The sequence below is a fragment of the Acanthaster planci genome, linkage group LG01 (genome assembly GCF_054643075.1).
Source record: "Acanthaster planci isolate LZ-2023a linkage group LG01, COTS_SCS, whole genome shotgun sequence".
Taxonomy (NCBI): Eukaryota; Metazoa; Echinodermata; class Asteroidea; order Valvatida; family Acanthasteridae; genus Acanthaster; species Acanthaster planci.
Window position 1 is genome coordinate 2,627,609 of NC_141777.1, and position 24,198 is coordinate 2,651,806.

General features: G+C 44.1%; 1 protein-coding gene across 2 annotated transcripts in view; it reads right to left on the reverse strand.

The window, feature by feature from the left end:
* LOC110974195 (uncharacterized) overlaps nt 1–23,836 on the reverse strand; it is a 31,002-nt gene extending 7,166 nt beyond the window's left edge. The window contains exons 1-22 of one of the 2 annotated variants that reach the window (XM_087142006.1): nt 22,657–23,836; nt 19,838–22,584; nt 19,230–19,520; nt 18,547–18,877; nt 17,715–17,817; nt 14,778–14,916; nt 13,423–13,497; nt 12,780–12,941; nt 11,971–12,165; nt 10,968–11,138; nt 9,848–10,123; nt 9,132–9,333; nt 8,144–8,295; nt 7,038–7,270; nt 5,976–6,188; nt 5,233–5,359; nt 4,615–4,719; nt 4,029–4,180; nt 3,231–3,407; nt 2,150–2,276; nt 1,688–1,918; nt 677–833 (exon numbers count right to left, since the gene is read on the reverse strand). In XM_087142006.1, the coding sequence (XP_086998132.1) occupies nt 677–833; nt 1,688–1,918; nt 2,150–2,276; nt 3,231–3,407; nt 4,029–4,180; nt 4,615–4,719; nt 5,233–5,359; nt 5,976–6,188; nt 7,038–7,270; nt 8,144–8,295; nt 9,132–9,333; nt 9,848–10,123; nt 10,968–11,138; nt 11,971–12,165; nt 12,780–12,941; nt 13,423–13,497; nt 14,778–14,916; nt 17,715–17,817; nt 18,547–18,877; nt 19,230–19,520; nt 19,838–22,584; nt 22,657–23,690 (7,400 nt within the window). In that variant the 5' untranslated portion in view covers nt 23,691–23,836. Of the gene's footprint in view, nt 1–676; nt 834–1,687; nt 1,919–2,149; nt 2,277–3,230; nt 3,408–4,028; nt 4,181–4,614; nt 4,720–5,232; nt 5,360–5,975; nt 6,189–7,037; nt 7,271–8,143; nt 8,296–9,131; nt 9,334–9,847; nt 10,124–10,967; nt 11,139–11,970; nt 12,166–12,779; nt 12,942–13,422; nt 13,498–14,777; nt 14,917–17,714; nt 17,818–18,546; nt 18,878–19,229; nt 19,521–19,837 lie in introns of both variants that reach the window. The other variant, XM_022225653.2, reaches the window with a different exon arrangement.
* Nucleotides 23,837–24,198: the final 362 nt, after the last annotated feature.

The following is a 24,198-nucleotide window of genomic DNA, read 5'->3' on the forward strand; positions in this document are numbered from 1 at the left end:
TGGCAGCACCATAATAAAAGTCTCATAACTTAATAGTTGCTTGGCTGAACCAGGTTACCAGCTAAAATATTACGCATTCAGCATTATTACAACTGGTTCCCGGCTCATTTCTGCTTAACACATTTCAAAATGTGGTTAGGTTTCAGTGGACTTGGGCCCTGTTCTAATCAGAAATGCACGCTGGTCCCTGGGGCAACAGCTTTGGGGTGACCAGGTTATTGCACTGCCCAGGCAGATGCATGCTCACTCCAAAATGGGCTCACAAAATCAGAGACACAAGCTTTCTGTCCCGTAAAAGGGGCTTGTCAAATTAGAACAGGGAAACTGGACTACAAAATGGAATTTCAGGTTAGGGATATAAGAGAAACACGGTACCGGGAATACGGGCGATTCACAAAAGTGCGCCTCCAAGAGTTAGCAACGCGTTGGCCAATCACAACGCGCGAAATTTGTCCACCCTTTCCAAACGCGCATTGGATCAACAAATTTCGCGTTGAAAACTCTTGGAGGCGCACTATTGTGAAACGTATATATTTTACAGTAAGAGAAGTCCACCCCAAAACAGAAAAAGCTATCACCTTTTCTCAATAAAATCATCATTCCTCATGTACCAAACTCCTTTTTGTCAGTGCAAACATTGTAAAACATGACTCCATGATGTTGGGGTTTCCCCTACCTGATCTGAGTCAGAATACTCTCATGGTAAACCGGGTCCAACCCTTCACTGATGACATCTAGCTTTCCCGATACGGTGGTGGCACTAGCTGATGGGATTGGTTCATCCGCCCCAATGAACACATCGATGATGGTTTCCAGCTGGGTCACAAAGTCACCTGCAAGGTACCGACACCGGTTAAATAGTGAGAAATACTCCAAGAAGCAAAGCTGGGGGCGTTGCTTTGTCTGTGGTTGATCTGAATTTTGATGTTATCAATTGAGAAAAGAAAAATCTCAAGTGGAAATAGCTTGCATAGATCTTGGGACAGTGGCCCTTAAAATAGCTTAGCGGAAGATCCTGATTGACATTATCCACTGCATGGATGTTTGACAAGGGGTTCAGACTCCTTTTAGATCTTGGTTATGACCAAACATGGTTTGGATGGAGGTCAGAGGTCAATTACATACATATAGGTGGCACCAGTGACCATTTTGTTTTGTTGAATACAAAACAAATCTTTATTTTATCCAAGAATTTAATAGCATTTTTGAGATTTTGGAAGCTGAGAGGGCACAAGTTCTCTCCAAACTGGCTAGAATCGAGAAATGCTTTCCCTTACGTTTTACAAAATGTGCAAAAACGTGACAAGACCTGAACGAAGTGGCATCACCATGGGCAAGCACGGTGGGGCACAAGCCCCTTCCCTCCCTGGTCCGTCCCCCCATTTGAAATTTTGAAATGAGTAAAACCTATGAACAAGCCGCAGATCATCTGCTTTTGGTCTCCCCTCAAAAAAACAAGTGCAACCCTCATGGGGCCCCTCAGACATCTCACCCTAGCTGTGCTACCCTGTCAATGATTGGCTTCTGAAAATCCAGATTTTTGGGGGGCCACGTATCCTTCAATCTGGACAAATCCCAAGAAATCCTACCGCTCAGGGGAAAGCCCCAGTGCATGACTGCACTGGTACTGTCGTTTCTATTACCAAGCAAAATAAAAGCAAAAATAAATTGCAAAGAATTGTCTTACTTTGGTCGGCTAGCACCATGGTGGTCGGGTCAACAGACTCTGTCTGGTCCAGCAATAGCTGTGCCCGGCTGGGTGTCATGACAGTCTCGTCGATGGTCAGTTGGATCAATTCCAGCTGGTCTGTGGTGGTGGTGGACGTGGAGTCTTCAGCCGCCGTCCGACGCCTACGTCTGCTGACCAGGCCCCGGTCAGACACCATATTCAGGTTGGTCAAGGCCAACGAAAAATCACCTGTTTTTCAAGAAAAAGAAAACAGGTTGTGTAGTTTCAAACTAAGTTTGGTTTCATGAAAATCCATGCTTTGTTAAAATCTGGGTGAAAGTATTCAACTTATTCTGTTTTTCAAGGAGCAAAAGGTGGAAAATCTTAAAGACCAAAATCAAACAAAAATCATTGACTGTTTCCGAAAACTTGAGCATGGCAGACAGAAAAAGGCTTGGAAAAAGCTGTGCAACCACTCACCGGCAAATTTGGGAGTGTCGACCTGATCCGAGATATAGGCTGTGACCTCAGCTTCTGTGAAGGTCACCTTCTCAAGGACAGTGACATTGCCTTCGTAGACAGAGCAGATGTCGTTGGAATCACATACCTGTTACCAAGGGGAGAAAAATGACTTAGTCGCTGACACCGGGTACTGAAAATTAAGAAAAAATCCCTTGACATCTACTTCAGTTTTGAGATCCAAAACTTGAAACCTGAGGACAACAGAGGCCTTGGAGATTTTGCCAAGTTCCCATGTTTGCACAGACTTGAGATGCGACACCGAGGTTTGGATATGACTGACGTTAAGTTGACTCTGATTCTTCCGACTGAGCCAAACAGTTCTATCTAGAAGATATAGACTATGTTCAGAGCAACTGATTACCAACTGATTCCAGACAAGATGCAACAGAGAACAGTGCCATAGATATTGCTGATGGTAGTGTCTTACATCTTGTGTTTGGGTTGAGTGATGCCCAAGTTTGATGTTTGCCAGAGGGGTGGGAAGCATCAAATACAATTTGTCTCAAAAAAAGAAAAGTTAGAAATAACCAAGCTTATTTTACTAGAACTCAAACTCAGCGACCTACTTTACAACTTGACCTCCAAGCTTACTGGGATTACATCTGTTTCATGCAGAAAGCATCTCCCAAGCAATGAAACTCTGTGTTTGTTTGATATTCACTGATGGACAGGGTTTGGGCCTGTCTTCCTTGACTTTCTCTTCAGTAATTTACCGGTTGCAAAAATGCAGATACACTTTTTTTATTTACTTTGTTTGACTGACAAACTGCTTTCCCTTGGCACCCTTGGAGATAAGGCAGTGAAGGAACATTTGGTCAACCAAGCAATTTAATCGACTTCTAGAGGTTTGATCTAAAATCAACCAATCTGATCTAATTCTGAGGATCTTATAGTTTAAATTTTAAAAAGTTAGCAGAACAATGCTCTTAAAAGGTACTTTAATCTGCCATTTAAACGTTTCTGCAACCTAACGTTGCATTAATAATCAAACAAATTTCTGTCCCACGGCTGTCTGCTTGGGACCTGTTCTTGTTTCTACCTTCATGACGTAGTTACGGATGTTGGAGCCAGACAATCGAGGGGCTCCCACCGAGGTGAACGTGGGCTCCGGTGTGGTGTCCTTGAAGGCCGCTACGCTGCCGTCCTCCTTGACCACATGAAGCTGGTACTGCAAAGGCTCGGCAGTGGACACACAATTCTCAATGCTGAAGGTCACCTGAAGGTACAAAAAGAGAAACGACATGCCATTCAAGAGTTTTGGCTTCAGAAAAACGAGGTAAATGTACATTGGTCAACTGCATTATGCAGTTCAACCCACAATGCCAGCATATGGTGTTTGGTTATTTCACTAGGGATAGCTTGAGGTAACTTCAAATAGCAAATTCTGCTATGGTAAAGTCAATCTTGGCCTCCAACCAATGTGATAGGTGTGGCATAAGTGGAAACTATTGTTAAATTGCGGTCATTATATCTTGCAAAGATGAAGAATTCATGAAGTTACTGTCCCCTCCATTGTCAGCCATGATGTGGTGGGGGAGATACAAACACAGCAGAGCAGTAAAAATTTGAAAGACGGCAGACCTTGAGCGGGGCGGAATAAAAAGCCTACGGGTGACTTATACTTCAGGTGCATGAAAATTGAAGCCAATTTCATTGGCGTCAAAATTCAGTTCGTGCTAAAATGTGTTAAACTTTGCGCATTTGCAGCAATTTGATCAGTTCAAAGTTTCGCTCGCGTACACTTTCGGGCCAAGCACAAAAACTGGCCTTTGGCGGGGAAGCCCACCCTTCCAAAACCCCTCGTGGAGAACAGCATGGAGTAAAACGAAGACTTTACCTCCTCAAACTCAGTGTAATTGTCCGGCAGGACGAAGTCACAGGATGTCGGGCCGGACAGCACGCTGATGTAGGTCTTGACGGAATTGACCTGTCCATCGATGGTGGTAGCGTTAATTCGGATGGAATAGGACGTACCCCTGCTGACCACACCTGCACACAGCAAATGATACAAGGGAAAGCAAAGTGTGAGGGATAAAAAAATCAACCGTCCAACCGACCATCAATCAATCAAGTTACAGTTGCAAGCATTTATTTCATTTCGCTTTTTAGAAAACTGTAATTAACAAAGACTACATTTGTGTTTCAGTATTGGCCGATTTGGGGGGGGTCAAACCTGGATCCCCCCCCCCACTGCCTGCATGACAGTGAATTGAGTTGACTCCAGTGTATTATGTTGTGACTTTGGGCTTAGCACGGCATGCTCGCATTTCACCCTCCAAGTTTGTGTCGCCCTTTCTGAAAAATCCTGGATCCGCCCTGAGTAACAGCGGGCAATTTTCATTTGTGACTTGCAGACTTGGCAGCGTCACTACCGGGCCGTTCCTAGTAGGTCTGAATTAGTTGCGTTCAAGACTTGGACTTACCGTCTTTGACCACCAGAAGAGCTGCTGACACTCCATTTCCCATCGGGAAGACAGTGGCGGGCACCAGCAAGTTGGAAGTCTCGTCAAAATCAAGGAAACCATATCCTGAAAACAAGAACCAGCCGAACCAGATTGAACAAACAAGTGGTCACATGGTGACGTTCAGAGGCTGCACCAATATAATTTCATCTCGAACAGCGGCCAGATCTGGGGCTAGAAAGCACGGGTGAAGCTTGTCAGCAAATTTCCGCAACAACTGGATGAAACTCAAGTGAGCGCTCATCGCACGAAATTGCATTTTGACCACAGCTGCTGAGACACTGGAGATCCGTGTTATTGAGGGATGTGAGTGTGCACCAAGCAAGTTGGAAGGAAATTTGATTTGTATGTTAACATATGTGAACATGACCTACTGCATTGAATTTCTTTTTCAAATTGAAATTCTGGAAACGCAGGACATCTCTCATTTCTCTGAAAGCCACACACAATTATCAAGACATGTTGGTATCAGCACTGTACACCAAAGATTAGTACAACTGTTTCTTCTGAGATCAGTCAAATCAGGTAATAACTGTCTACTTGGGGGTGGGGGAAATCTCACCATAGTTGCACATTTACCTGAATCAGTGTCTGTAGTTTCCCACGTAACGTTTGCCAGATCTGTGGAGTGTCTGATGATGGCACTCAAGAAGAACGGCCGGTTATCCTTCACTTCGCCGTTGTCCGACCTGGGCGGGATCTCAATCTGAAAGGCAGAGAACAATAGGGTATCCCCAGGGGAATGATTGGGATTTCAATGTGACAGAAAGGGAGGGGGAAACCTTTGAATAACTGGTCCAGTAGTCAGCCTGGACTGCTGCATAGTACGTTCTATGAAAGTCCCTACTCATTTGGTCAGATCTGGTATTACCACCAACAAGCTATCACAAGTCTTTCATACGGACTGCAGCAGTATTGAAATTCTTGTGAAATGAATGATAAACACTGACTAGATATCAGCAAAACTTTTATCACAAACGTGAACTGACAGAGTAACACTTTCAGTTACAGAAAACAACAACATCGACAGGTTTGACTAAATCCCTTAGCATGACTGCAAAAGTATGTCAAAAATGACATACACTACAAAACTCTCTTTGAACTTATTCACTACAATGGACCGCAGCCATCTATTTGCTGACTAATTTCCATGATTTTGTAAACTTTAGCAGTTTAAAACACTGACTCAAACATCACGACTATTGCCCAAGGTCCCAGAGTAATATTCTGTTCTTTGAAGAAGAACCCAACAACTCATGGTAACTGGTTCACTACACTGATTATATGATGGCTACCAACTCCCACCATCTTTGGCAGCATACCTTGGGCGGGTTACCGTTGACAGCAGATATGTAGACAGACGCCGTGGCTGACCGTGCCTCTTTGGATGCCACCAGGGTGAAGGTGTAGGACTTGTCAGCTTGCAGGCTCAGGGCATCAAACCTGAGATAAGCGCCATCGATGTTGGAACCATTGTTGATGAGGGTACCGATGCTCGAGGGATCGTAGGACCAGCAGGCACTGTTGTCGTCAGTCTGTAAGGTGCAAGTCAAAAATCTTTTGGAAATATACGAAGCTATTAAGGCCTAACTGGAGGCGAATCGACCTTTACTGTCAGCAGTTAGTCATCAAAAATTGATTTGGAAGGCAACATCCAACCTATTATCAGGATCATCTACACTTACTGCTGTTGAATCATAAAAGGAGAAATTTCAAATTGAATAAAGCAACTCTAAGTTGGATTCAAACCCTACTATCATGTCAACCTGTACCAGCATTCAAGCATGTAAGCCGTGAAGACTTGATGGTGGTTTTCAAGCAAAAGAGAACCGGACAGTTCAGCTGATAGAGCACTGTTACTGTGTTTAAGTGGTTACAGGTTCGAATCCTAAAACCATGCTACTTTTCATTCAACCGGTTACTTATTAAAATTACACTCTGCGATGACATCGTGACTTTGAAGGTATGGGCTTTGATCTTTGTATTTGCAGAGGGAATTCTGCAGGAAGTGAAGATGGTGACTGTTATATGTCAAAACTACTAAAGGACACACCACTTGTGCTCACTTGTCAGCTTGTGTATGTGGTGTGGAACGCTGATAACCCAATTTGCAACAGAATGTACACAAATCCACAAGCATCTGAGCACAACAGAACTGTAACTCCGATCCTTCAAAACCCAATGGGAAGTTTGAGGGGTTAAGGATGATACGAACCACATCCTACTACTTTGCACAGGGTTTGATAACCGTTGAAAGTTAAATACCAGAAAAAAATAAGGATACTCCCCAGAGAAATTGCCGTGGAATCATAGCTAATGGTAAAATGTTGCCTAGTGACCGCTGAAAACAAAATGCAGTCAGAAGCCAGCTCCTAAAATCTGACCTGCACGCACAGCCACTCGTACTCCCAATCTCGTGCCTCCGCGTCGGGGTCGTAGGACAGTGACCCATCCAGCACCACCTCTCCGCTGTCCCTGCCAATGGTCAGCTCCGAGGGGCCGCGGATGACGGCCACCAAGGGAGAGGAGACTGTGGTGGCTCCAATGGAGGCTTCCACGTAGGCCGATGGGTTGCTGGACTTGTAGACGCGCACAGTGAAGGTCAGATCCTCACCAGCTATTAGGAAAAAAGAACCGAAAAAATGTATCTGCGTCAACTCTTTCACTCCTCGGGGCGTGGCCAAGGATCTTGAGCCCAGAACATATTTTTCCATATTTTCTTTCAGCTAGCAGGTTTAGGGAAGCAAGCCCACACTGGAGACTTACTTGACAAATTCATTTTGTGTGTTGTATTGTTCAGTATTTCGGGACGGTTACATCACATTGGCGTATCTGGAAATGTAACAATAAAATTCTCCCAGCACTGATTGTTTGGAATAACCTCTAAAAATTTTCCCATGCAGATAGCAGGCTAGCTTTAGAAAAATCAACTTGCATGAGATCTTGCAATCTTTTCTTTATGTACTTGAACGTCTTCATAATGATGGCCTTTCAAAGAGGATGCCCAGTTACATTTTGTGACATTTGGAACCTTGCCAGATGGGGTAGAACTGGACCAAACATATTGTTATAACATTTGCTAAACTCTTCTAGAATAGATTAGAGCATTTTAAATAAACTGGTTGTGGAAATAACAAGGACACCACTCCATTTCTATCTAATTTGGTGGAAAAAAAAATTTCTGGCAGCAGTTTTCAAAAAAAAATAAAAAACAGAAGGCACAAAACACCATGCAAATTAAGTTGTCAACATAAAAAACAAATTTAATGCGAAGTCTTGGTAATTTCCCCTCAAAAGGGAATACACAGCCCCATGCGTCACACTTTCTGATGTTTGGTGCCCACTGACAAGTACTGTGGAATGGCCCTGGAGGTGAATTGATATTTCACACTTTTTATGACTCTCTTTAAAAATTAATCTTTGAAGCTTCCGTCAATTGCAACTTGAAATGCTACTGCAAAAACGAGACAAGATCCAGGTCAAGGAGTACCTGGCAAGGAGTAGGCTGGCACATTGAGAGACCTGGTGTACTGGGTCTTGAGGTTTAGGGCAACGTCGGTATTATTGACAGACCACTCAAACAGGGTCTCGCCTGGTGGCACACACTCTGAGTAGAACTTGACTTGCGCAGTCAGCTCAAAGCTGTAAAGGAGATAGACGGGAGGGAATACAGATTTCAGGCCAATTTTGAATATGTTGGATGGGAATTTTTCAAACCATGTTGCACAAAAACGATTGCAGGTTGTACACGTGTGATGAAGGTTTGCAAAATCTCTTTTTTGTAAGTGAGAGAAGAGAACCTTTACCTCAATGCTACAGCCACCGTGCCAACCTTCCTAATCCAAACAAATTTCATTGTACATTGATTAACTTGGTGACCAAAATTGGAAGCTGTTACTGCGTTGGCGCCACGCGTGTGGGCAGGCGGCATAAGCACCAAACGTACCTCCAAATAGGATGTTCAGACTTGCCAAGTGTGTGCCTCAAGTTCTAAGGACATGTGCGTGGGTGTAGCGCCACGCAAACAATGGGTCTCCTTGGATGAGTCGAGAACCATAACTATACTGCCTGAAACTTTGGCCTGTGATTTTTCCCCCAACTGAGTCAGTGTACAATTTAAGCAAGAGAATGTTGCTTGCCGTGAAAAGCCCAACAAATAATACTTTCATCTGCTACATTACTTTAAAATTCTACTTAGCAAATTCAAATATACAAGACGGCTTATTTAAGAACAACAAGAAAGACAAATACCTTTCATTTCAGCAAACCATATCAAAGGTAAAGATTTAATAAGTACGACAAACAGAAAGTCAATAACAATCTGGAAAACAAAGTCAAGAAAAAACACAAACAAACACAGATCAGGTAAACAGATAGACGAAAATTCAGGTATATGCCCTATAAAAGAAGTCTGTAAACTACACGTTTGCGCTAATTGCGTGCAGTATGAATATTTTTGTCGGTCATTTTACTCTTACCTGTTGGACACACGGACTGAGGTGAGGTCCACCCCACTGGACAGGATCTTGACCTCTGGGGCAGCGATGCCCGTGCGGTGGACAGTCAGTGAGGCCACGTCCCAGCCGCCCAGGAAGTTGGTGACGTTGACAGTGAAGACGTAATCGGTGTCAGCGTCCATCAGGTCACCGTCCAGTGCAAGTGAAGGAGATGGACTGTTGGCTGTGGGAGGCAGGGGAGTTAGGAGAATGAGGGGATGTCAGTAGTTGGCTGGATTGTGAGATGTCACCATAACATAACATTCTAATGATAGAACATGAGTATTTTAAAAATTGATGTTTTGCTTTTTGGCACAGAAAATCACATATGTACATGTAGGTACATTTCATACTTGGATATTTTTTCAACAAAAGTTAGAATGTCATCAAGTCAATTTCAAGTCAAGTCCCAAGTAATATTCTTTTAAATCTAGAGACAAGTCCTTTGTTTGGAAGTCAAGTTTCAAGCTGAATAAATTGTTACTTGAGTCTGACTCTATCCAGTTCGATTCGGTAATTACAGTCAATAACTCTCACCACTGGTTTCCTGTACATTGGAGGATTTGGGAAGAATGCAAAGGGTGCCTGGCAAGGACAGCCTAGGAGTTGAGGGTAAGTTCCACAAGAGTTGAATTTGACGGATGACAAAACCCCAGCCTACCGCAAAGAACTGGAGAGATAGCTGGCCAATTACTCACTGTTGATGTCATTCAGAGCGTTGTCTAAGGACGTCGTGCTCCCGGTACTCTCCACCTCCCAGTAGTAAGACATGGCACGCCCACCGCTACCCGTAGACCGCCGGGCATCAATCCGGATGTTCCCACAGCTTGGCAGCTTGGGGGGACCAGTCACTACCGCCTCGGGCTGGACAGGATTATTTGGAGGCTGGGCGTAGTAGGACTTGGACTCCACGGCATAGGAAAAGTCTTGGCGGAAGGCCTTCAGGGCTTCAGGCTTGACAATCAACGGGGAGCCTGGATTTGTGGAAACACACCAACAGTATAAGTTTGGCTCAAACTTGGGGATATAATGCAGACATGAATATAATTGGGCCCTTGTGAAATGCAAACCACTTTTATGAGTATGCTTGGTAACACTTTGGAAAAGTGAACATAATATGTACAGATTGTCTCATATCCGTGGAGCAAGGGAAATCATATACACAGGTGCAACAAATGACTTCTATTTAGCCATGTGCCAACTGGACTTTCTTTTCAGCATGGAAACTTGTCGCATATCCCTGTTAACATATTTTGTGTAGAATTTCCATACATCACCACTTGTATGGTGGAACAAGGCCAGTATATTTCTGGGTATGTTGGAAATTGGGGACTGGTTTCTTGTACGGATAAGGTACCTAGGTATCCTTAATATTAATGAAAAATTTTTCCCAAATCAAACAATACCAATTGATGTTGCCACGACAACATCATGCAAACTCATTCCATTCAGAAGTTCCTGCTCGCTGGCAAAACTAGTTTTTAATGGCACAAATCTTTGTCATTTTGCTCAAAATTTCAATTAAATCTGCAATAATATTAAGTAAGTGACTTACTGAAAAGAAATACCACAAAAGGAATGCTTTAGACAAACAGTAACAGCACTCCAACTTATTCAACTCCTCCAATTTTCTAAATCCGGTCTGCTAAACAGCAAAGAGTATATGCCACAAACACATTTCTATAGTCAAGTGCACATGCACTTTCAAGACAGTTTAACTCGAACAATTGACAGAAAACAAAGTTTCACATGGGAAAAAATGCAAAAAAGGTCCAACATTTGACGTTCGGTGGCACCTAGGTTTGACAAAGTTCTCACCAATTTCCACCAGGTTGCTGCCTCTGCCAATCAGGATCAGCATGGCAGTCGGATAGAGCCACAGGCAGAGGGCTCCCTGCCCCAGCGACTGGGTGGACGTGAAGATCTGCTTGCACGAGCGCAGATTCTCGTAGTCCACCGGCATGTCAAAGGTCACTAGCAGGCTCGCCCCTATTAGAGTGTCAGTCAGAAATAGAAAGAGTCAGGAAGGAGGGAGGGTTAATAAGAAACAGATTCCCCAAAACATAATCATCTACATATGCTACATGATGGGATAAATGTTCTCAAGGCACTATGAAACAAACCAATCGGAACCTTATTTCATGGAGCTGGTGGGCAAACAATACTGGTAAGCTAATTGATGTGCTAAGGCAAAATCAGCAGAGAGACAGTCATGAGATATATACAGGGTATTACATTTTGACTGGTACCCCGCTTTTGCGAAGAAAATACTTATCATGCTTGGCAGATTTCTCTGCTTTGTAGCAGCTTCATGAGACTAACCCCAGTTGCTATCTTACAAATATCGGTCAGGAGTTGGGAAATCATTATGCGGGGGCTGAGGAAAGATGTAAGCCACCGGCTTAGATTATTCAAGGGACTCAATATTCCTTGAGTGTTAAATTGCAGAGTGTGGTCAGTTTCCTACAAAGCAGAAGTTTGAAAATTCAGCAAGGTTCCTAGTCAAACTGCCTGAGGTGTTCTTAAAATCCAAGATTTGAATGAAACTCAGAAGAGTTTCCTGTGGTAACTTTCTCCCCCTCCTTAGATGTAAGAAAACTGTCTGACATATCTTTTTTGTTTGGGTAATCACATTAAATATGGGACTTTTTAAACACATTGTACATTTTCTATACTTTTCACCAAAAAATGATGGCAACATTGCTGTGAGGCTTCTACCATGAACGACATCACACTCTTGCCCTAGTTAAAGAGGAGACAAAGGAGCATTCAAAAGAACGACATTGAAAAATTAAACTACATGGACCCTTTATTGACTCACCCGTGTCTGAAAATTGGATCCTCTCAAGTGTTGGTGCCTGGAAGTATGCATAGCCATTGACGCTGTATTCACCAAGAGCCGTTGCCCCACCATTAACCGATGGAACAACCACTCCGTAGCCCGAATTGTAAGGCATTCCGAGAAGGAAAGACATAGTCTCATCTGACTCAAAGGTGCCAAACGACCTCAAGAAACCTAAGCAGGTAAAACAGAAACAAAGATATCTGGATCAATTTTACACATAATTTGGGTGATAATCTAGAGGCAGAAAATCAGACGAACCTTTTATTTTATTCATGAATACCAAAGACAGTTAAGCCACTCCTATTGGTCAAGAGCCTGTCACATGGCCACTCTCAAATGATTTATAAAGTATTTACTGGCCATGTGAATCACCTCAAGCAGTATGCGCCATGCACATGCTAATATCCATATAAGGAGATTGTTTATCACTGCTCATAAAGGGAACATACCATAGCATGCCTTGGGGGTGTTTGAAAAAAAGAAATAAAACTCTTGAACAAAATCACTGTAAACTTATAACTTGTAAAACTTGTTTTAATTTGTGACTCAAAAGGTATTCGTAAATGTAAACAAATATTTATTGGCTAGTCTTACCAAAAAAAGACCAAACATTCTAAAAGACCAGAAAGTGGACTCTGACACGTCCCTCTTCTTTGGCTTGGGCATTGTCAGTGTCCATTCGCCTGGTCCCGTCTAACACTTACAACCAGCCAAACACATGAGTAGGGTTTGAAAAAAAAAGAATTTGTCAAACTCTAAAAATACCCAAAGGCTGGTATGCATACCATTATCCAAAAGCACTGTGAGCGTCGGTATAACGTTCCACTCTTCTGAATAAGCCCTCAAGGAGGCCAAGCCTCCAGTTGCCACAGTAACGGTGATTTCCACAGTCTCAAGGGACCGATTAACAGTAAAAGTTGTTGGCGATATTTCAACAACTTCAACATCTGCAACAGGAAAAAACAGCATTGATTCTTTCATCCACATTTAAAAGCGTGGTGCACCACTCATGAATTGGATTACTCATATGAGCAGCCTGTACAGTAAGACAATTGTAATTGGTTAATTGACACTGAATCTGATTAACCAACCTTTCACACCAAGGCTGTTTAATAAACTAGTACCCTCAAAGGGAATTCCTGGGTTTATTTCTCACATTCATTTCCTCTGCAAATTGTTACAGAATAGTTTGTTTCATTTGGCCAAGGCAACTTATGTGAAGAGCTATTTCCTCAATTCTTGAATATTATTTGGAAGAAGGGAACACGTCATTTTGAAGATTTTCTTTAAAAATACAACAGCGTTGTTTGAAAACTTTATCTGCTGCCATCCCTCTATCCAACTGATGTAACACCTGCAGAAATCATTCAATTTGGAAGTGTTCAACCCAGGTATTTGTCATATGGATCAAAGATTGGCACTGTTTACCTTGGAAGACTCGGAGGGTTGAAGTGATTTCTGAAGGCAGATCACTGTTACGACGAACTCCCACAGCGTAGTCACCTGAAGGCATGGCAAGAGGTCAAAGGTTAAACTAGCAAATTGGTAACCAAAGTATTCATTTGTGCTGCCATCTAGACAGGCAGAGATAGTTAACAAGTACTCGAAGTTACAGATTTGTTTTTAAAAATGTATTTTATTAATAGGACTCAAGATTTAGCACTTGAAAATCCATTCAATTGAATTTCCAGACCTATTGTTATCCCTAGACGGAAGACTTGAGTTTGAAAGGGCAAATTGCACTGCCATGACTGAATCTGATGTATTAAAAATAGAATTTACAATTTTGTATGAGACCTATGATTAGTCCTAGTAAGAGTCCTAGTCCAAGTATTACTAGGACTCTTACAATTGCCTCTTTTAATTAACATTTGGACATCAATTGTATTGTTCATCAGATTTTGGTTTCAATTTGTTCGTCTTCACATCGTTTACTACAGCGATTAACTCCCAGTCGTTTGACCAATGCCAAACACAGTCAGGATCTGTTTGGTCTGGGAACCAGACAGCGTTATAGACTGTGATCCGAATTGCTGTTTTATCAGCGACTGTGTATCACTCATAATAAAGCCTTGTGTGTATGCGAGAATGCAATGAATTTGTCGAAAACAGCCGCTGTCAGGTATTTTCATGGGTGGTGCATCATCGCTGCGCAGAATGGGGATTGGATGAGCAAATGCACGCCACACTCTGGCAACGAGTTCACACTCAATCCTATGCATCGTACATATTTCGGTTGGCATTCATCAACATTCTTTGGCAATTTCATGCTCTGGAGACCTACGTAATAACGGTGTCTGGTTCCCAGACGAAACAGATCCCGACTGTATTTGGCATCGGTCAAATGATAGGAAGTTAATCGCTAAGAAACGAATGGGCGATGTGAAGACATCCAAAACGAACCAAAATTTCATGCACTTCTACAGTGAAAACTACACACTAGAAATCGCCCATATTAATACATCAATGGTCATCAATGGTATTCATAAAAGGCGTTTTTACGGAGTATCTACTTTTTGGATTGACCGTTGTGGGCCCAAGGTAGTCCAGTAGACTGCCCCCCCCCCAAGTCTTGGGCTAGAGTTGTCCAAGGTACGAGTTGACCTGTTTCCAAAAATGAGTGAATCACTCACTCATTTAAAAGGAAAAATGTACAACCACAAGTGTCCTAAAATCTAAAGGCAGGTTATAACAAAATTGTTGTTTCTACTGTCTTGGAATGATGCCCTACAGATGAGAGGGTGAACGTCCCTTTTGACAAACTAGTTTTGCAGTGTCCTTACCGGGTGTCAAGGCAGGAACATCACACAACAAAATTGTTGTGTCGATGCGAGTGGCAGCGCCCTCTGTTGTCTGTCCGTTCAGAGTAAAGAGGCAAGTCAACAAGGCTCCAGCGGAGAAACCTGCCCCGGCCACGCGGACCTTGAAAAAAGAAAACAGTAAATTTTCCTCAAATTCGCAATTGCTAATCTAAGAGAGATGTCACCTTTTATCAGAGTGTGCTTGAGTTGTTTATTTCATTTTTCATTGAAAATTATTCTTTAAAAATTCAAACCAAATCCACATTAAAAACTAATTTCGATCTCCTTTTTTTTGTTAAGTTATCGCGTGCTATCGGGCTTTGGGTTAATCCAGTAATTGACTTGAGATAAAAGTGTTTAATGTTTGCTGTACTGTTAAAAAGATAGGTTTTTCAATTTTCATTGACTTCTTAAATGAAATGACACGAGTGGTTTAATGTCGTGCTGCGGGTGTTTACGTATACTTGGGCTTGATTATCTTGACACTTGATTTCAAGAGCGCTTTTGGAAGATTAATTCCATTCTCCTGAAAAATTCCGCTCAGAAAAAGTGAAGTTGAAGTTGGCTGTCAAGGAAACTAAGCCATAGTTTCAAATAGAGATTTCCTGCCCAAACGAAGGCACGTAGGAAGATGATTCAACCGGGGGGGTCAGAAAATGAAATCTCTTTTGGGGAGTCCAATAAGTTAAATATTATAAGATCTGATGTTATAATTAAATTTTCAAAAAATGACACATCTTAAACTGCACATTATGAAGGTAATGTTTTGTAAACTCGTAACAGGAAAAGTGTCTCACAGAAGTATTAAACGTAACAAAAATCAAGAGCCCAAATTTTGCCGAAGGAAATGGTGGTCACCTTAAAATAAGTATTGGAAAGTCTAAACACTCTTTAGTGGAGTTTTCATTTTAAGAAAAGAAAAAAATTCTTCAATTTTTTTTGCACACACCAGCTGTGATGTTAAAGCTTTGCGTCAGATGCCATCACAGACTTGATGACATGCACAAGCTTTAAGTTTAAAATAGTACGGGAATGTGTTTCATTAAAACTTTATTTACTTGAGGAAACCCCCAAAAATGAGTGGTCAGAGTGAACACAATCTTACTTTGCCTCAGTTATTAAAACATTCAACGAAAGAAGCTTGTGGATATATTTCAATTTTTGGCCAAGATGTGGTGGTTCTTTCCCATTCAGAGACGTTCTCTCATATAGATTGATTTTGGGAATAAACTTTGGGTGATCTCCAAAAAAAAACACATGTTTATTCCAGGGTGTGTCATTGTGGGATTTATTTCTACGTGGAGACTGTAGTGGAGCCGCAGGAGGGTAGAAATAACAGGAAGAAATTAAAATAATGTAGACAAGGGGACCAGCTGCACCCGAATCTGTTGTCTAGAGCTAGGGCTATGGCTTTAATAGCTCCATTGGAAGTACGCGGAGACACCGAGAAAATAGACCTAGCCGTGAGTTCTAGAAGCCTGTTTCGGGCATCGACACAGCCTGCAATGCGGCTCGCTTGCGTACTGCGCGAAATGGGACTCGTCGATGCATTGGGCGCGGGAGGGACAGGATTGAAAGTGAATATTAAAATTTCCATTTTCCAATGTGATCTAAGTAAAATTATCCCACACTGTGACAAATACTATCCACTCTATAACTTCCCCTCTGAGAATGCAAATTACAGAACTTTTCAGGGGCCGCGGCCCCCACTATATTTTCGGGGGGGGGGGGCACTGGAACTCCCCCCCCCGTTCCTTCGCCCGTGGGGCCTTCTGTCCGAAATGTAGACAGAAACTGCCGAGTGTTTTTCCCTGGAGATTTTACCATGGCATATAGTTCCCTGCTATGATCGGAAATCGATTTCAGCTCTCTCACAGGTTCATTAGGGGTCTTTTGATAAAACAGCGAAACGAATCGATTCGCTGATATGTTGCCTGGCTATTTTGACCCACGAAGAGCCACCACAGCCGTCAACGAATTTCGCTCGGCAACAAACTTTCTCAAGAACGAAGGGAGCAGTGTGGAGCATTCTGGATTATCTCTATCGTGAAAGTCAACGACCTCGATCGATCCGTTCTTTTGACAACAGTGACTTCATTCCTTTGTCAATCAAGACACGTTAATAACCCAAATAAACTTGAAGTGTAAAAAGTGGAAACGACATCTACTTAAACTGCGCTGTCGGGCAACACTGAAATGTTTTAAGATAATAACTCAGCTGGAGAATAATGAGTTCAAATATTGTCTCTGTTTTCTAAACGCATTACTCAATGCCTGCATAAATGCGCTGACCAATGCCAAGAACGACCACCATTGAATGAGCAGGCACACACGTACACAAACAATTCATTTTTGCCCGTCTATAATCTTCAGGGACTTTGGAGGGTCAAGAAATCAGCACTGTGACAAGAATCCCAAATATAACGTTATCAGCTTGTTCCTGATCAGTGTTTCATGAAAATATTCCTGAGGTTGGTCTACAAACACTTTGCATCTCCACCCAAATTATTTTCAGTGTTCTTCACACAAATATCTCAAAAATCACTCTGATCATTAATATCGTTAAGAAAACTCTTCCGGCTATACTCTGGCGCAACCGGACCAACTGTTTATAAAAAAAAATACGTTTATTAATTAAGTTATTCGCTAGTCTCCCATCGCCCGCACTGGGCACCGGGAAGGGCAAAATTCGATTCAAAACGAAGTCTGCGAAAGAAATACGTCATAACTACGGACCAGCAAAGCACTGTGGGTTACTTCCTGTCCTAATCAATGTAAGTATTTGCACGTGTCCCGCGCACGTCGAAGTAATGACCCTAATTATTGTGGTCTCCCCATTGAGTGCTGACAGACATCATGGTTTGTCCTTCCCAGAGCCATGTCAGGGCAGTGGATGACTAGCGAAGTTTAGATAGTTACCCTTGTTTGGACGTTGGGAACGATGTTGGGAATCACCAGCCCGACGGCGACACAGTCGGTACCGTCACCTCCGCAAACTCCACACGCGTCGTATTCAACGCCACTGAAACATCAAAATTTAGACATTCTTTTAAAAAAATATCGCAAAATTGTTCGCGAATCTATATGCTATGAGAGAATTCATGGGTGTGTAACCATTTGAGGGAATTATCAGCGTTGCTTTGGGACCCCTATATCTGCTTCTTGTTTTTAACACCACAATTGTGTGCCTTTGTGTAGGCACATCACTCTGTAGCTATCAAGTAATGGGAAAATACCGGTACAACACCAGTACTGTCCATCAAAGAGTTGTACCTGATACCCCCTAACTGATCAAATCGAATATCATTCCTAATTGTAATTAATATCCAAATTTATACTGGACATGGCATGTTCATGAACGATTTAAGGTAAGTAATTTGAAAGGATGTTTAAGGATTGGCAATTTGATTGATTGACAACTTCTCTCCTCCAGTTCCAAAGTAAATGAACTTTTATCAAGCTCCTCTCAACATTTTTCGTTCATAAATCTTGAGTTAACGTAACCGCTGCAACGCTCCAATGACATTCTATTTCGGCAGAATGAACACCTTTTAAGATATCGTGACGCTGGAGTTGTTCAGAAAATAATGTTTGACAGCATTTATTTTCAAGGTACATGTAATGTTACAAGTCTAAAACTTAAAGATTTTCAGTGATGAGGTTTTTCAACACTGCATGAAGAAAGTCGAGGGAAATGTCAAATGACTCCGCTATAAGCGTGCTCTTCACTGTTGCTATCATGTAGGCCTACCTTGCAGGAACGCCGTCGCATCCAGCACACGACATAACATCAGCAACGGAACTGCTCTCACACTGTCCGCAAACGTTCACCCCTTCAGTCTCCAGCACTCCCGTACTGCCACCCCAGCACACACCGCAGTCGTTCTCCTCAGCCCGCGGTGCGCCGGGACGGATGCAGCCGCCGGTACAGTCCTTGTACTTGCTGCCACCGTCGTACACCACGCCCTGTTTGGCCGGTGGCTCGCAGTAATTGCAGGTGTCTGCCACCCAGCCACCGTCGCAAACCTCCCGGCAGTCCAACCGGCCGGCATTGGTGTCGAGGCTTAACCCGGTCGTTCCACCTTTGCGGAGAAAAAAAAGGGTTGGATTCACGGTGACCAAAAAGGTCAAATTAAATAAAGTCAGCAAATGGAAGGAATATCTCACGATCAGGCTAAATTTACTGTACCGTGCCATGACGACAAAGAATCTGATTATTTTTTCAAATGTTAAACAAGAAATATAGAACGAAACAAACAAAAAAACCACCAAAACAAATTTGACAGAAATTGCTTTTGTGATAGTTTATTAATTACTAATTGCTTATTCTCATGGATATGTTGACGTTCTAAGAGGTTTCACTTTCGCTTTGCAGTCAGGAACATCCGATCCCTTTTATTTATCCTGCGGACTGAAAAAGGAGCTTCAGCTTACCGACACACTGACCGCAGCGATCAACCTCGGCCGAGCCGTCACACTCCCCGTGACAGTCCCAAGTCTTGCGGTAGCCAGGCGCCTTGCGGCAAAGGCCGCATTTATCCATACCGAAGGTGACGGCTCGGCCCGTCCGACCGCCGACGCACTCGGTGCAGTTGTTGATGAAGGCGCCCCCGTTGCAGGCGCCGGCGCAGTCATAGGTGGCTCCACCGTTGCACACTCCGGCGCAGTCCTCTCTCGAATTGCCATTGCAGATACCAGCACAATCAACGATGCCACGGCATCTCTCTGAAAGCAGAGGATACAACATGAAAGGAAATGTAAGTATTAAATAAACTGTCATAATAAATATATGTGAATCAACTAATAATTTATCCTATCCCATTTCTTTTCAAAATTACAAAGTCTTAATCTCAATTTTGTTTTTAAGAATTGTGACCTTATTTATCGTTGAATTATGGTAAAAGACAATTTCCATTTGAGTACTTGTTAGTAACTTTCTGATTAGTACTGTTGATCTAATTGCTAAATCTGTCTGAACAGAAAGTACTTATTAAACTGACAATATGCCCATTAGAATAGAAGAATAATCCAATCTAAAATACCTGCTTGCTGGCCGGTGAACGACTGTACAATCTTGGTGCAAACTGCCTTTGGCGTTCTCAGTCCGGTTGCCCAGTAGATTGGATCGGCCCAGGGCACCAGCGAGCTACTCTCAGAACTGCTGGAGATATCTAACTCCGGCAGGAGAAGATTCAACATGGTCTCAGCCGCCACCGTGCAACGGTCCACGTTGTTGACCAGGCCGAACACCCCATCGATGACCCGGCTGTAGAACGCCGACGTCTCCCCGTCTTCATCGGCCTCCATTAAATCATCGCAGATGCTGTCGATACTGCCCATACCCGTGGCCACTCCCAGGATGGAGTCCAGGAGATCATATTCTATGTCTGGTTTGGGTGCTTCCCGTAGCCGCTCGTCGTAATCAGATCTGGACTCATCGTAGAACGGACCTGTCCCTTGCCAGAATGCCTTGATCTGCTCCTTATTGTGACAGAACGGCAGCGCGCTCTCCGTACCGATGTAGGGAAGGATCCCTTCCATCATGGTGACGAATAAATCGACAAAGCCGAAGTCAGCGTTCAGGAGAGATTCGACGCCCGGACAGACGCCTTCCTGATCAAAGCTTTCCCAACCAAGGGTGTCTTTCATGACTTCGAGCAAAGCTTCGCCGTCGAGTTCGGCCATGCCTGCTGTTGGGTAATGTTCGCCGTAAAAGTAAGGGGTGAGGACAGCTTCGCACTTTCGCTGGACAATTTTGATGTCTGAATCGGAGAGAGCGCCGCACATCTCGTTGATTTCACCCTTCGAAAGATCGGTGAGCTCTGCCAAAAGGGGAACCATGTTGTTACAAACGATGGCCATCCCTTCGATCACGGTGCCGCTATTCCATATGACTCCCAGGGAGGCCAGAACGATCTTGACAGGGACTTCTTCCAGCAGAAATCCCGGTGGCAGCTCTGATGAGGAGCTGGCAGGTTCGATGTTCAAAGCCATGTCCACCAAGCTGGACCACTGGACCGACGGGCCGTCGCCCTCGGCAGCATCAACCAATGCGACACAGAACGTGTCGGCATCGGTGAAACCAGTCCAATCTGAGATTGAAAACTCCGCATCCAGGTCAGTCAGAACTGTGACGAATTCTCCGCAGGTTTCTTCATCGGTGGCAACCAACTCCAGATTCGCTTTCATGGTGTCGAGTAATCCCCGTACCTGGTCGGGTTGGATTTCCCAAAGATTCTCGGTGATATCGTATAGGCTTGTGCAAAAAGCCAGCGGTGAACTGAACCCGCCCATATACGTATACATAGCCAGCACGTAGTCTTTGATGCTCCGAGGTTCCGGGTGATCATCCCCAAAATTTTCCACAAAGTCTGAGGAGCGGTTTTCTTTGATACGTCGGCAGGGCTCGTCGATTAACGAATTAAAAGATCGGAGTACAACTCTTTCAAGTGCTCTGTATACATCATCCTGGACCTGACTCGGAGTTTTCACAATTTCTTCCCCAAAGAACCGGCAAATGGGGAAAGGACTCCAGTATAGATCAAACTCTTCCAAGATGGGCCAACGGATCTCCTCCATGAACCAAAAGCGAGTTTCGTTCTCATTACGGTCCCACTCTTCCAGATACCAGTCGAGATAAAACACCTCCCAATACGCATCCCAGTCAAACAGTTCTGCGAGCCCGTAATAACCCCAGTAACTGCACACTTCCCTCACCCGATCGAAGCTCTGATGAGACGCCTCCTTGCACATTTCATTCAAGTCCGGGCCGCGTATAGCCGGTGACAGAGAATCGCACAGCAGCTTGAATGCTTCTCGACTGTTCCGTGCATTGTACATACGGCCGTAAAGTTGTATCAGCAGATCTGGCCGGAGGTACTCGATTACAGCATAAGGTCCCATTTCGGACGGGTCGAAGACTGAATACCATCGTAGCAGTAACTCATCGGTGGTGTTGGCTCCGAGAGTCAAGCTAAACCCTTCCAGTTCTTCTAAACTTTCGTCAGAGGACCTGGATGGAGGCTCTGCCGAATAATTGTACATTTCCCTAAGCCCAAAAATGTAGTCAATAATATCCTGTTCGACAATGAAGACATTATCCGTCACGTTGGCGCCAAAGGCACTCACCAGTACGCTGCACATCTCCGCCGTCATATTCAAATCCGATGCTTCCCCTTCGAAAAGTTCCTCAAAAATGATTTCCCCGACCCGAAGACATTCATCTTCATTGTAGGCAATCTCAATCAAGTTATTTGTTATGTTGTTAACCAGGTCTTCGGGAACATAAGTCTGGTTGAAGTCATGGACGACCACGTGCTGACAGAGCTCGCCCATGCTGTCATAGCCACCGATCAAGGCGAATAGGTAGCCAAGAGGATCGAGATGATGCGAACTCCAATTTTCGTTCCAACTACTGTTGAAATCCGAGCCCCAATTTCCATTCCAGCTACTGCCGGACTCCGAACTCATATCTCCGCTGGATCCACTGCTAGAACCGAAACTCATGCTTCCACTGGAGCCGCTTTTGGAATCCGAACTCATGCTTCCACTGGCGCCGCTGCTGGAACCCAAACTCATGCTTCCACTGGAGCCGCTTTTGGAATCCGAACTCATGCTTCCACTGGAGCCGCTTTTGGAATCCGAACTCATGCTTCCACTGGCGCCGCTGCTGGAACCCAAACTCATGCTTCCACTGGAGCCGCTTTTGGAATCCGAACTCATGCTTCCACTGGAGCCGCTTTTGGAATCCGAACTCATGCTTCCACTGGAGCCGCTGCTAGAACCCAAACTCATGCTTCCACTGGAGCCACTGCTAGAACCAAACCTCATGCTTCCACTGGAGCCACTGCTAGAACCAAACCTCATGCTTCCACTGGAGCCGCTGTAGGAACCCCAATCCTCTCCGGAACCATTATAAAAGAAGCACTGAGGAGACCATAGGTCTAAGGCGACACTAATTACTGTACGCACTATATTGTCCATAATCTCTTTCACTGGACGGTCATCTCGGGCGATGAAATCTTCCAGGGCGTTGCAGTATTCGTCCTTGTCAAGAAAATCGTACCCAAACTCACTATGAAACCTCATGGACAGCGCCTCACCAAAGAATGGAAATCCGTCTTCTTGATATTCCCTCCCCCTCTCCCTTTCTTCTCCTTCCTCTTCGCCCTCCTCAACGTTCCTCTTTTTACGTGAGTCGCCACCGTCGTCCCCTCCTTCCGAGAGCTCGTTGAACAGATCGTCGCAGAACTCTTCAACACCGGTTATGGGTTGATTATTGTCCAGCGCAGTCTCGACCAGGCCGCATACGTCGTCCACCTCGGGCGGGAGCTCGATGCCGATTGCGTTCCTGTTCTCGCAGACGACGCCGACGGATTGGAGAATCGTGTCGGCGCGGGCGGCGTCTCCAAAGATGTTGACAGCGTCGTCGAAGGTGAAGTCGTTGATGATGACACCGGGAGCAGGGAAGAATTCGTCAAAGAATTCATCACCGTCATCATCATCGCTTCCATCACCATCTTCATCACCATCATCGCCACCGTGATCCTCACCACCGTGATCCTCATCACCGTGGTCCTCACTACCGTGATCCTCCTCACCGTGGTCCTCGCCACCGTGATCCTCACCAACATGATCTCCTCCTTCGTGCCCCTCGTCATCCTCGCGAAATTGTTCGTCGTGTTCATCTCGCCACTCGCCCCTGCCGAATGGATCTTCGATGTCCACAGCGAAATGGTCAATGTCAAACCCGGTATCTCCCAATGCTGGGCGTGGGCCCTGCTCGGCTGGCCTTTCATCGTCCAGTCTTTCATCTTCTGATCTTTCTTGTCCGCTGGAAGAGCGCAAAAGCACAAGCAAGAACAGGACCAGGAGGAAATTCTCCTTGGAACCCATGCTACCGATCGTGTTCCCAATACTTCAGCAAGTTATCCCAGGTGTGCCCTCCCAGCCAAATATATGTACATTGGGCCGTGCCAGGTGGACGCTAACCAAACAGAGTTGATCGCTCAGCCACCGTGACGTACAATGCTTTGGGCAAGTTTCATCCGGGTAAAAATTTATGCCCGTCAACAAAATCGATACAGCCTTCCTCAGTGCCAGTGGATAAATTATTCAATCGACGATCTCCTATTAATCCCCTACCAACAAAGACATCCTTGCATCCACAGTCCAGTCTTTGCTAAAGAGTCTTATTGGTAAAGAGCTATAGCCTAAGAAGTCCTAACAATACTGTTCTAGAAGTCTTAACAATGTCGTTCTCTTGTTTAGTCCTGTTGGCATGGAGTTGCTTCACGCGAACTAAAGACATCAATAATATTGTTTAGCCCCGTCGTAAGGGGCAATCTCTCTCTCCAAGGATGAACATGCCAGAATTGCATCCAATGTGCTTGGCTTGATTATC